Genomic DNA, 13219 nt, shown 5'->3' with positions numbered 1-13219 from the left:
CTGCTGATTTAGATGAAGTTAGCATCTTTGAATTATTTATATTTTGTTTGTAGTGGATAATTTCTATACACTATGAAAGTAGTAATAAGGCATAGAAGTTTGCTTCTTGTACTGTGTGTTAGTACAGTACTGTAGTGTGTTAACGATCTCTATAGTGCTTATTACTGTATTTATTTGATATTTGATGCCGTCTGTTTATTAGTATTTCAACTTTTTTCTTTGTACATATTGCCAATTTTATCAGTGTGTTGCTTAAAATCCTTTATTTTTGGCTTTATTTTTGTTGTTATGGTGTGTGGTGGATTGACTAACCCGGCGGTGTGGTGTGTGTGTGTGTGCAGGAGGGTTGTGGCGAGGCAATCCTGGCGTCAGGGGACAAGCCCTTCCGTCGCCTCGAGCACTTCAGGATGCACGACTACGCGCGACGCCTAGCCCTAGCGACCTCCCCCGGCGCCGGTGGACCTATAGGCGTCGCGGCTGTCACATCCGTCGATGCTATGTTCAAGCGTAAGCGCGGACGACCGCCAAAGAACAGGGTTATCGAGGTGCGTCTGCTGTTCTCTTTAAAGTTACCCCTTGATCTCTGCTGTTCTCTTTAAAGTTACCCCTTGAGCTCTGCTGTTCTCTTTAAAGTTACCCTTTGAACTCTGCTGTTCTCTTTAAAGTTACCCCTTGAGCTCTGCTGTTCTCCTTAAAGTTACCCCTTGAGCTCTGCTGTTCCGGTAAAACAAAGTAGATTTCAGAAGTTCAAATGAGTGTTTAATTAATTTCCCCAAAATGTTGACAAATTAATCTTACGTTACTATTGAATACAGTTTATAATATAAGACAATTTTTAAAAGTTTATCCAAAAATCCATGTTTTGATTTTGTTTTTGTCTCCCATTACTTTCAGGTGTGGAATGACTACGTAAGTTCCGTTTGTTTATTCTTTGCTAACTTACTGACTCGGCTCACTAATGCCCACTACTGATCCACCACCCTTTCCTCCTCTTCCCTGTTGTTGCCTTTTAACGCTTTACCCTTTTGTTGCTGTTGTCAGATTGATCTAGTTTATGCCTCCCAGCCAGCAAACACCTGACAGCCTTACAAGCTTTACTTAAACACACTAAGCAAAAATTAGATTTAATTTACCTTCAAAGGCTTTATTGGCACTAAATGAATAATGGCACCTCATAAATGCTTTATTGACGCTAAAAATCAAAACAAATGAAGTGTTTTCCTTGCCGCGACTCTGAATGACACCGCTACAACGTCTTGCATTTTTCTCTGGCCACATTGTTATTGTTCATCAGTTATGTTCCGTCCCTTCAGTGAATGATATTCCATTATGCTTAAAATATTAATTTTGCTTGCCTCTATTACCTTTCATATATATATATATATATATATATATATATATATATATATATATATATATATATATATATATATATATATATATATATATATATATATATATATGTATATGTATATATATAACGTCTCCATTTTATGTAGAAAAGCTGGAAAGAAGGGCGCGCGCGCGCACACACCCAATTATCAATTATACATTCATTCTTATTGCTGTAGCAGTTCATCGAAAATTGGGTCTACTTAAAATTATATAATTAATCTTCAGTATCCTATAAAGGGCCTCGTAATACAGTATTAGAAAATCAGTCCTCTGTTACACTAAAAAATACAGTTTATTACTTCACTCTACATGAAGGTCTCTTGGTGAGGCTGTACCTACTCAACACATCATACTTTTTTGTGTTTGTTAAGATATTTCTTCAAACTTTTTTGCCATCATTGTCGCCAGTTCCACAGCTCCTCGTTATAGAGGCCGCACTCACTCCGCATCCTAGTAACCCAAACAATCTTTAATACCACCAACATAATTTATACAATCTACATGTTTGGCCAGAGATATATTACGTTTGTGAAAGAAGCGCTTGTGATATATCATACTTGAGGCTGTTTACGTAAGCTACTTAACACAAAGGGAATATAAGTGTAAAGTTTGTTCAGGGGTCCGGGAGGGAGTTGCCCACTACTTTAATATGTCTCTCAAAGGACACCGAAGTAACCTCCTTGTTTTCCCAGTTAGGCTGAGTCAATAGTGAGTTCTGGTTTATTGATTCTCTCGCACCGCCACACCTCAAGTATAATAATTTTAAAAGTGCATAAGTCCCAACATGCCATTAGTGGGCCTGGCAAAGAATCTGAGAAACACCTTCCTTGATGAACCTTTTGCTGTCCCCTTTTAATTTCTGGTTATGAATATACAATAAAAAAAAACTGACACACAATTAACTGCTGCACTGTTCTGTATCAAGTTTGGGTGGTTGAAGTATGTAGGAATATAGTATTTAGGTTTGATGCAGGGAATCGTCCTTCAAATACACCTACAGTGCGCAGGAGACGCTACAGTAGAGTGGTACGTGTAACAGGTCTGTTTCTGTAGTTTAAAAGGCTCCTTCCTTCCTTGCAGCTACCTGTTTCGAGCGTCCATGACACCCCACAGGCGATATTCACTAGTTTCAAGTTACCTAAGAGCTCGCCACCGCCACACGGGCACCTGGGGATGACCTTGGGTCCCCACCCGATGACGCCCCTGGGTCATCTGGCTCACCTAGGACGTGACACCTCCCCACCGAGACTGACCATCCCGTGCAGTACGAACAACAACATCTGCAGCGCCACCATCACCGCCACAGCCCAGCAGTCCGTCACCCCTGGCAGCATCCAACCTATCCTCCTGCCTCTCACAGGGCCGCTCCTCTCCAATCCGCTCCAACCACAAGTAACCAACCACTTTACCGTTTCCTGTACCTATCTGTTTGTAAAGTAATATAATTTGTGTTTTATATTCTGACCAAGTTGCTTTATGTTAATTTAAGACTATAATAATTTATATAACGGGAATTTGTCAGACATGAAAGCAATTTTTCCAACAATGCGAAATTGTACAGTAAACATGTTAACTATCAGACATTTATAGCCGAAAATTATGTTCAATACAAATTTTTAATATAACCACAAGCTGTAGCCGGTGACTGTACCAAGCGCTCTGATTAAGCACTCACAATTATTTCCTACGTTTACTTGGACCATACCAGATATCTAGGTCCACGTAGCCTGGTATACTGTACATGCTTCTGTAGAGTCAGCGGAGGCCGTGTACGGTTGCTCAATAAGACATCTACAGTATATACGAAATTAAAAGGCAGAGATGAATTAATTATTACACACTATATTCGTAAGCAAAGTTTTCTGCGTAGAACTGACATTCATTTCAGATTTTTTAATACTACCGATTATAGAAGAAAGAAAAATATAATTTATCACAGTTGTCCTGAAAAAAAAATTCATCACTATATACTGTGTACGTTCCAGGGAATTTGTGTAACCAGTGATTTAATGAAATCCCTAGTAAGTTCATGTAATCACTTGATGTAATTACTAGTTACACAAAGTCCCTGTAACGTGTATATATATATATATATATATATATATATATATATATATATATATATATATATATATATATATATATATATATATATATATATATATATATATATATATATATATATATATATATTGTAATCTCCTTAGGTAAGAATGAGTACAGTGTTTATTTGAAATAATTATTGGAGAAATAAATCTTTACCATGATAAAGTACAGTAATGTATTATTATAATCATAAGTATTGCAGTATCATAATGCGATGTAGAATACAGTAAATATTGGTGATGGTTGCTGTAGAGTGTAGCCCGAATGGTATCACTCTATTATTATTGCCCAAAACCAACAAAAGCTTTCAAAATATATATTCCAAGCTTATTAAGAATATAACTTAGTTCATGTAGCGTCCGCCAGATGTAGTTAGCCCGTGGGAGGCCAGGCTTGTCTCTCAGACGATGCTAATGTTCACGCACATGTTACTATACTGTACACCAAATACAATATTCATTTCTAAACGCCAGGGACACACACACACACACATATATATGTGTGTGTGTGTGTGTGTTTTGTATTATAGTCGACTTGTACAATATATGAATTAGCTAATTAAAGCTTATTGCATTCCTTTGTTTCTTCTTCACACGTACTAGATAATAATACGATATTTTATCAGTTGATTTTTAGACCCAGTGTTTTTACCATACTCAGTAATTTATACTTGCAGTTCAGGTGATAATTAGAGATCTTTTTCGAAACGAATTGAAATATAACCCCACTTAAATATGTACTGGTAACGAAATTTGTACTGGTAATTAGGATTTAAGTGTTATGTTCTTGACAATTACCAGGCACTACTTATAGTCACAGTACTGGTATATTATAACATGAGTTGTTGGTCTACTTACTCTATTCAGCCTAGAACCGAGATCTGGAATATGTTGGGAGGTGTCCGGGGGGTCAGAGCCCCCTATTAGAAAGTTAGGGTAGGTTTGGTTGGTGCTATCAACCACTTATTACTAATTAAGTTATCCTAACCAACCAACCCTACCCAACTTTCTAATAGGGGGCTCTGACCCACCTCCCCTGACCCCGTGGCATATTAAATATCTCTGTGCTAGGTCGTTTGCGAGGGCAACGTCTTAGAAAAGTGTCTTAGAATTTTTTAATATATTATTTGAAAAGATAAAATTCCCGAGATTTGGTTGGTTGCAACAAATACAATAATACTTATTCGCGTAGTTTTCTGATTTTCACCTCAAGATATCTTGGTTATGGGTAAAGTGCGCAAAAAGTGTTATAGAAGAAATTGTTCTTGTTTTTGTCTTAAATTATAATTAAACTAAAAAAACCTCTATCTAATTTATAAACCCAATTCCCAATGTACAGTACGGTATGTTCTTACTATTCAGCACTTTTAAACACAACTAAGTCTTTAGCGTCTTGATGGTGGATAGGATATATGAGCAATAGGGGTTGGGTGTAAATGGGACTGCCCAGTATGGGCCAATAGGCCCGCTGCAGTTTCCTCCATTCATATGTTCTTATGTTAAGTATCTAAGTATCATAAATGGAGATTTTTTGTCCACATTTGACATAATCAAAACTGGGATAACACGCAAGGAAACATCATTACCGCATATTTATTTTAACAGTTAAATTTAATGTTTTTGTGCTTGGTCACAATGGTATATTTCACTAAATATGTAATTACTATAATCTACGTAAAGAAAACTAAACCATGGTGTGTTGGTCCTGCAGGCGGAGATAGTTGAAGGATTCTACCCGTGGGGTGAGGGTGTGCCTTGCCCTGACCAGCTGTGTCCACTGCTGGGCCGTCGACACTATCACTGCGCCCACCCCCGCTGCCTCTACGTCACCGCCCACACTGACGTTCTACCCCTCCACTCCCACGACTTCCACGAGAACACGCCCATCCCTGAGGGCTTTATCGCCATCGACAGGAATATAGACTGCCGCTCACCTAACTGTCAAAGGTAGGAATTCGGTATTTGAAACTATTTAAAATAGTTTCAATTGAGAATAATGGAATTATTAGTCAACTGTTTTTGTCTTTCTAAAGAGAAAAGGTGAATCATTTTGCAATTTCTACTGATTATCACACACACACACACACACACACACACACACACACACACACACACACACTGGGTGTATTAGGCTAAATAGGGATAATTGTCGACTGACGATAACGTCAGTGTATTTATATTTTTGGAAATTTCTGACTGACCATAAACGATACATGTAGAATAGATCACACAAATATACAGTACAGTATATACATAAATGAAAAAGTTTCATACAAAATTAACCTAACCTAACCTACTTTATGTATAACGTGACTATATACGATTTAATTTTCATTGTTATAATAATAAAAACAAAAAGTTTTCTATATTTGCAAAAACTTCAGTTGCTTTATATATATATATATATATATATATATATATATATATATATATATATATATATATATATATATATATATATATATATATATATATATATATATATATATATATATATATATATATATATAGGGTATATGTGTGTGTAAAAATAATTGTGTCGGCATCACTAGTCATTTGGGTAGTTTGTGAATTCTTTGTTGGGCACTGGGCGTGTAGAGGCTCTCGAATGTACAGTACCTGAGCATGTGTAAACATTCTATGGCAGGTTATTTCAAGAGTTTATAGCTGACAGTTTTCTGTCCAGATAAATTCTTTAACTTAAGGCTGACTAACTGGGGCAGCCATCAGCTGACTCCCAATATGACAGATTAGTGTCTATTATGGTTTTAAACATTGTTATATCGTTCCCTGCTCTCTTATTGTGTCAACCAGAATCATGGTGCCTCTCCTCTGGGTATTCTCAATAAATTGACAGCCTTGGAATATCTCAGAGACCAAACAAAATTACAGTACAGTACTCTTTAAGTGAGGGAGCACCACATTTTTTTTAAAAACCTTATTAGATACGGGTCATATGGGCATGTATAGGATTTTCGTATAAATCCTACTACTGTACTTTATTTGTAAGAATAACCTTCTCACAGTGATCTGAGAACATTAGTTCGATGTCAGACACGTCAGCATAGGAACTAGATCTCTCTCACATCTTAGTCAGTGAGAGCATGAGGTACACTTCCTTACTACCAGCTTGACTAAGGTGCATCCTCTTGCATTACATAACATTTCTCGGTATCCATTTCTGTGAATCTGTGAGAATCCAGGGACTTGGTTATTTGTTTACAATACTGTATTTTAAACTGTGGTTCATCACTACCGGAAACGTGTCCAAGATATAGTGTAACCTTGATAAACCCCTTTGACCCACAGCAACAAGGTCAACAAACATTTCCACTGCACTCGCTGTGGTTTCTCCTTCGTGCGCTACCAGACGCTTGAGTCCCATGCGGAAAAGCACCAGCAGGAAGATGGGGCAGCCCCCACACACAGCCTTGGCCCTCAGTCGCCCATTTATCTGAAGAAGCCGCGTCCGGATAGCCCCATGGATGCGCCCTCGGCTGTCGGAGACAGAGAGTCGCCCAGCAAGGCACAAGGTTGGTACTGTGATATCATAAGACTCCTGGCAAACCCACTCACTGTGTATCTATTATCTCAGCACAGTACTGTATAATGAGTTTCCTTGGCATTTCTACCTCGTTCATGCAATACTTAAACCTAAGGAGAGTGAGTTTCAAAATCAGAATAGAAGAGTTTGCTAATAATGATGTTTCCTTGTTGTCTTATTTATTTTCATCAAATCTTGAAAATAGTATGGATTGGAAACGAGCAAATCCTGTTCAGTAGAACAAAAGCACCGTTTTTATTAAAGACACACTACAGGTACATATGTTTTCAGAAGGGTATTCCTATTCTAGCTTCACCCCTGGGACTGTGTTGCAACATTAGTTTACTTAGGGGACCAATATGTTCAAGTTTTTGGTTTCTAATGGATATTTACATCAGGTAACGTTTGTGACATTGTCCAAATTGATAAATACTGTAATGCATTTCTATAGACGCAGGATAGTATGGGACAAGGAACATACTGTACGAGTCATAGAAAGTGATGATGCATTCTAAAATCAAACATTTGAAGATTGGTTTATGATACTGAATTTTATGCTGTTTGTGTTCTCTCGTTCATAATAGCACATTTTAAGGCTGATTTTAACTTATTCATTAGAAACACAAAATGTTTGGTTCAGTGGGGATTTTCTTTTGATCATCCGTTGCCTCGAGAGTTTTATCATACACAATTTTTAGTTGAAGTGAAGGAATAGCATTACAACAACAGAAACAGGATCATGCCAGTTACTACAAATTTTTTCACATCCGGCATAGAGAGAGCCATCTAGATTTCAGTTGAAAGGTTATTAGGTGTTCAACATGATGAAAGGAAAAGTTGATGAAAAATAGTAGGAAATGGGATTGTACAAAGAAAGTTCATTATTACCAAATATTTATAGAGGAATGTCAGGACAAGTACGTATTTCATTTTAAAGTACAGTACAGTATAGGTAAAGTAATTTGTGTGTGGTAACATTATTATGAAAGTGGTGCCTTAAAATAATTCCAAAGTTTATTTATAAATATCTGTGCAAGTAGAGATTTGGGTATAACTTACACATAGAGTAAATCCCATTTACAGACAGTTGCAAAGAAACTACAGCTGTTTAACTTGTTATTTGTTTACTATCGTGATGATATCCCTCAGCCAAGCTGCAGGTTACACTGACATATAGATCTCTCCCCACCAGTGGTCAAGTCTTCAGGGATATTCTACCCCCTGTCGCCGTTCCCTACGTCCACTCCAGCCAACCTCCGAGCTTCCTCCAACAACCGGGGTGAGGCAGGTGCTCTCGTCACACCCATTCCACCATCATCGCGTCCACAAAACTCCACTACCTTCACTTTGCCTGTCTCGGGAAGCCTCACCATCACGGCCACTCGTCGCTCGCCAATACTCCATCAAGGCATGCACTCACCCATCCGAGATCGCATGGATCACACAGAGTCGGAGGACCGTAATGAATTTGACTCTGATCAAACTCGTACATTGAATCAGCATGGAGACTCATACCCTGCTCGGATCCTTCAGACCCTTAAACGTGAGCAAGAGCCACTAACAACAGCTCCTCTAGGTTCCGAGTGGCTCAGCCCAGAGCGTCATCCACAGTATGGCCCAGAATTTTCTTGTGGCCGACCTTTCTGTAAACTGAAAAAGAAGGAACACTTTCATTGCCAAATTTGCAACCAAGCTTTTAGTGAACATGAAAAACTAAGACCACATCTTATTAAACATGCAACTTGTAGCTCCATGAACTCTGGTGGTTTTGGTGTGACAGGTGAAGAGGACACAGATGTTTATCCTGATCAAGAAGAGGAGGAAGAGGGGAATCTCCAACCAAAAATTGAGAACAATGACCGTCCCAATAGCCCAAGAAGTCCTCATGAATGTAGTACTAGTAGCCTCGGGATAACGACACAGAGTATCTCCACCAGTAGCCCAAGACCGCTCAGTTGTAGTGGCATCAGCCTTAGTGGACCCCAAACTACGGCACCATTCCCAATGGTATATACTCAGGCAGCCACTTTCCCTGGACTACCAAGTCCCTTTGGGCCACATCTGGGCATGGCAGGAATATTCCCAGGATCTCTACCCCGTCTTTTACCGCCAGCTGCCTGGCAAGTCCACCCAGCACTGGCGGCCATGGCCCAGCAAGGTCTAATAATGCCCGGGGTTCGTCCCAATGGGGATTTGACTCATGGATCACCTGGACCAGGAGGTTTGCAATGTGTAGGTCCAGGGATGGGTGGCCCAGGCATGCCTGGCTCAGGTGGAGACCACAACCCTTTGTTGCCCTCCTCTCTGGGAACCTCACCTCATCTGGCCATGTTAGGCAAGAGGCTAGGTGCTGAAGACTTCAACTCTCAGGAGGCCAAGAAGATCCGCTCTAATCACTCTATACGTTTGCTCAAAGATGAGCCTGTGCCCGAAGGTTACATACGCTTTAGGTAAGGAAACTCTTCATTAGTATCTTGCACCCACGCTCCCAAATTTTTACTATATGTTTTTACATGTTCATAGTTGCATTAACGTATATTACAAAATATCTGCTGATATTTACTTATATAGTATTCATTTATCTAATCTTTAAGTTTCAGTATTCTTTATACTGCACAATCAAAGACAAAATTCGTGTCGCAGTTTTGTCTGAAGATTAATTATAACTCGTGAAACATTATGAGAGCCCCCTACCACAAGGCAGAGCGCACCAAAAGTTTTAGCCCTTCGGCATATGTTTTTACCAAATTTCACGACACGACTTTTGTCATTCATTGTAGTACACGCCAATAGTTGCTGTGAAATAATTCTAATATAACTGCTTTAATATATGTACAAAATTATTTACAATACTGTACTTGTAGTTACTTGATATGTCTGCCACTGTTTAACTTTTTCCTTGCTGTCCTGCCCCAGGTTCAACGAGGATTGTCAGTATCCTCATTGTGGGTATAGAGAACACCAGACACACTTTCACTGCATGAGGAAGGACTGTGGTTACTCCTTCTGTGACAAGACACGCTTTGTGCAACACACAGCACGCCATGAACGGCTTGATACCCTCATGGGTGGCGACTTCAATCAATTCCGCTCCAATGTTGCCTGCGGGCGCCCTGACTGCGTCTATGCCTCAATGATAGGTAGGTTCCTCTTCAAAGTACAGGTGTTTCCCATGTTTTCAATAATATTTAATTTCTCAACAAATGTTTAATTAATATTTATGCAATTTACAATGAACTCAAAATTGATATGAATATTTACAAAATATAAATAACAGAACACATTTGTTCACCTTGACAGGCCAACAGCAGAACAAGGCGTCACATTTCCACTGCCTCAAGTGTGACTTCGTGTGCACAGACACCAACAAGGTGGTGGCGCACCGCAGGCAACATCAGAAGCGAGACTCTATCAATGCCGCGGGATTCGAAAAGTTTACACCATCCCAGCCGTGTGGCATCCAGGGCTGCAACCATAACCAGAAGCAAACACATTACCACTGTCTCAAGTGCCAGTACTCGGTCCTGGGCCTCAGCCAGATGTCCGCACACAGGTTCCGACACCTCGAATGAAGTTTCTTTGGGGAGTAATCTGCGGAGAGGCTCCCCGGCGCCCCTATCTGAGGGCGCAGGAACAAGACCAACACTTTAGGACTGTGAATTAATCCCCACCCAAGCTACCCTGAGAAGTAGCGGTGGACTGGTGAATACGGTCTTGAGTGGGCACGTTTTAGAGCCCACGTGTTGAACTTGTGTGAGCTACACAGTGTAGCTTTGTAAAATAGCATAAGTGTTATCGTTAGCCTTACATATCATTGTAACATACCAAGTGGTGTAGTTGTTATTCTTTCTACTGTACCTTGTATCCAGTTTTTTGCTAGACAAATGGAATTTGTACGAGTGAGCATTCATGATGAATGATACAAAAGTTGAAAACTCTTGTGTACCATAGAGAGAAGTGGGAAGACTATACATAGTGTATACGGTGTCGTGGTTGTACCAGTGAGCCTTATAGTCATGGGCAAGTGGTGGGGCGTGGCTGGGCCGGGCCACATCTGCCACTGGTCACCACCGCTGTGGCCCACCACAGCCCACTGCCTGTTGCCCACTACTCGTGGACTATTAACTGTGTTACTTTGTTGGTTAGTAAAAACCAATATACTATTGACTAATATTCCTGAATGTTTGTGATGTATTTGGTATTCAATACCGAGAAAAAGAAGCCTCAGACCTGTATGAAACCCGAGTGCCTTGTTGAAGGTTAAACAACAGTGTCTTTGCGATAGTGTCTTACTGTAGGCTGGTGTGGTGTAGTTTGTGGGGTGGAGATGTGCAGGTGCCACGCCCGGCCACTGTGCACCCATGCAGGTGCCATACTCGGTCACCATGCTCCCAAATAGGTGCCACGCCTAGCCACCACGCAATTGTGCAGGTGCCATGCCCGGCCACCGCCCGTGCCTTCCTGTGACCCATGCCACCACCACCACCACCACCCTACTTGTGCACTCCTACGCCCCAACACACATAGCTTTGCTGAATATAATTTTATACTATTTATTTTTTAGTGTTACCAAATATTAGTGCCAAGTATTCCGTACTCATTCAGTTATTTCCTGTAGTGCCAAACCATTTCTATATTTTTTGTTTGATTTTAATTTGGTGGCAAAGAATGTGCCAATATTAATACTATTTTTTGTGTTTTAGGAATTCTTATGATATATAGCACCGACTCGTGCATTCTGCATTGCATATTCAAGCCACGGTGTAGACATGCTAGTGGAAAATAGCAGCATGAGAATGGTTAAAGGCATGATGTTCGTGGGTCAGCACCACGCTAGTGCCTCGCCTGCCTCACCCCCACCTTAGTTCTCACCTGTAAGCTTGGACAGGGGTGAGGCAGGATGCTGGGGCCCCAAGAGCCGTGTGTGGCCCTGGGGAGCCTGCTTGATCCAGGAGGTAGTCCAGGGTAGTTTAAGGACCTCCTCAGCGAGAAGGTAGGCCATCAGGCCTCTAAGCAGTAGAGTGTCTTGTTTGCTGTGATGTAGACATGTAGTATTAGGAAGTTATGACCAACGGTAGCCAGTGTGAGACACGAGACGGCCGGTAGTGCCCGTCCCCTTCAGCTTTACTACTTCATATAATTCTGCTGAGCTGTTATTTGTATTATTCACACACTTTCCCTGCTTGCACCTCTTTTTCATGTTATATGATGTATGTGTGTGGTGAGTGGGGCGGGTATTGTGGTGACGGGGAAGTGGCCAGCGTGAGCCCCCGCCCATCAGCCACTTGCTTCTCACTCTGGTAGGTGCACCGCCTGCTACCCTCAGTTTCAGCTCACTCAGCACTGCTGATGCATTTATGTACAGTTCTATTTATTACGGTGGGGGTCCCAGATGTGGCGCCAACCCTCATGGTAATGCTCTGCTCTTGTGACCCTCTAGTGCTTGTCTTCTCAGCCACTGAGACAGTGATTGAACTAAGATTTTGATTTAATGTAGGTGATCAATAGCAGTGGCATTGTTCTGCGGGGCAGTATGAATCAGTCTGGCACTCCTTCAGTGTAGTTTGTTGTCCCCTAACCCCCCTCCCTCCAGTGCCCTGATCTTCAGAGCCCTGGCATCGACCCCCTGAGGTCTGGTACCGATCCTTGGCGCCCTGGTAGTGTTGGATTGGTGGATGGCATCTCCCCAGTAGGCTAGAAGGCCACCCTTTGGTCACCACTTTGGTTAAAGGTGGTTGATATTGTAGGGGATGTAGGAGGGAGGATGGGAGAGTTAGTTGGTGGGAGGGGGGGAGGAGGGCCACAATGTAGGACGGGTGGAAGGGAGTGTTGGTCTGGGCACCGCGGCCACATACTGGGGCCGCCCACCCCCAACACCATCCTGGCAACTTACTCAAATAAAGTGATACATTGAAGTTTTGGTACTTTGGTATTATCCTTTCGCATAGTTCACACATGGCTTTAATATAATGAATACTCAGAAAATACAAGCACTTTTTCATGCACATTCAGGAACCCATGTGGACAGTAACCAACGAGTGAGTGGACAGCGCTTCTTCATTAGGGGTGGATTAAGTGTACTTAGGGCCTGAGGTTAATTCTATTTGGGGGTCCTTTTGAATAAAATTTTGCTGCATTTTTATGAACACTATACCCTGGCATGGTTATCATAATA

General features: G+C 41.0%; 1 protein-coding gene across 9 annotated transcripts in view; it reads left to right on the top strand.

The window, feature by feature from the left end:
* Positions 1-12959, top strand: part of LOC121876509 (zinc finger protein castor homolog 1-like) — a 119312-nt gene extending 106353 nt beyond the window's left edge. For 7 of the 9 annotated variants that reach the window (XM_042381641.1, XM_042381645.1, XM_042381644.1 and 4 more), the window contains 8 exons: positions 342-545; positions 895-909; positions 2476-2787; positions 5212-5447; positions 6810-7033; positions 8222-9494; positions 9961-10184; positions 10345-12959. In XM_042381641.1, the coding sequence (XP_042237575.1) occupies positions 342-545; positions 895-909; positions 2476-2787; positions 5212-5447; positions 6810-7033; positions 8222-9494; positions 9961-10184; positions 10345-10616 (2760 nt within the window). In that variant the 3' untranslated portion in view covers positions 10617-12959. The remainder of the gene's footprint in view (positions 1-341; positions 546-894; positions 910-2475; positions 2788-5211; positions 5448-6809; positions 7034-8221; positions 9495-9960; positions 10185-10344) is intronic. The other 2 variants (XM_042381643.1, XM_042381642.1) reach the window with 2 other exon arrangements.
* The last annotated feature ends 260 nt before the right edge of the window (positions 12960-13219 follow it).

The sequence above is a fragment of the Homarus americanus genome, unplaced genomic scaffold (genome assembly GCF_018991925.1).
Source record: "Homarus americanus isolate GMGI-L3 unplaced genomic scaffold, GMGI_Hamer_2.0 scaffold9798, whole genome shotgun sequence".
Taxonomy (NCBI): Eukaryota; Metazoa; Arthropoda; class Malacostraca; order Decapoda; family Nephropidae; genus Homarus; species Homarus americanus.
Note: the sequence above shows the minus strand (reverse complement) of the source record. Positions and strands in the feature narration are given on the sequence as shown.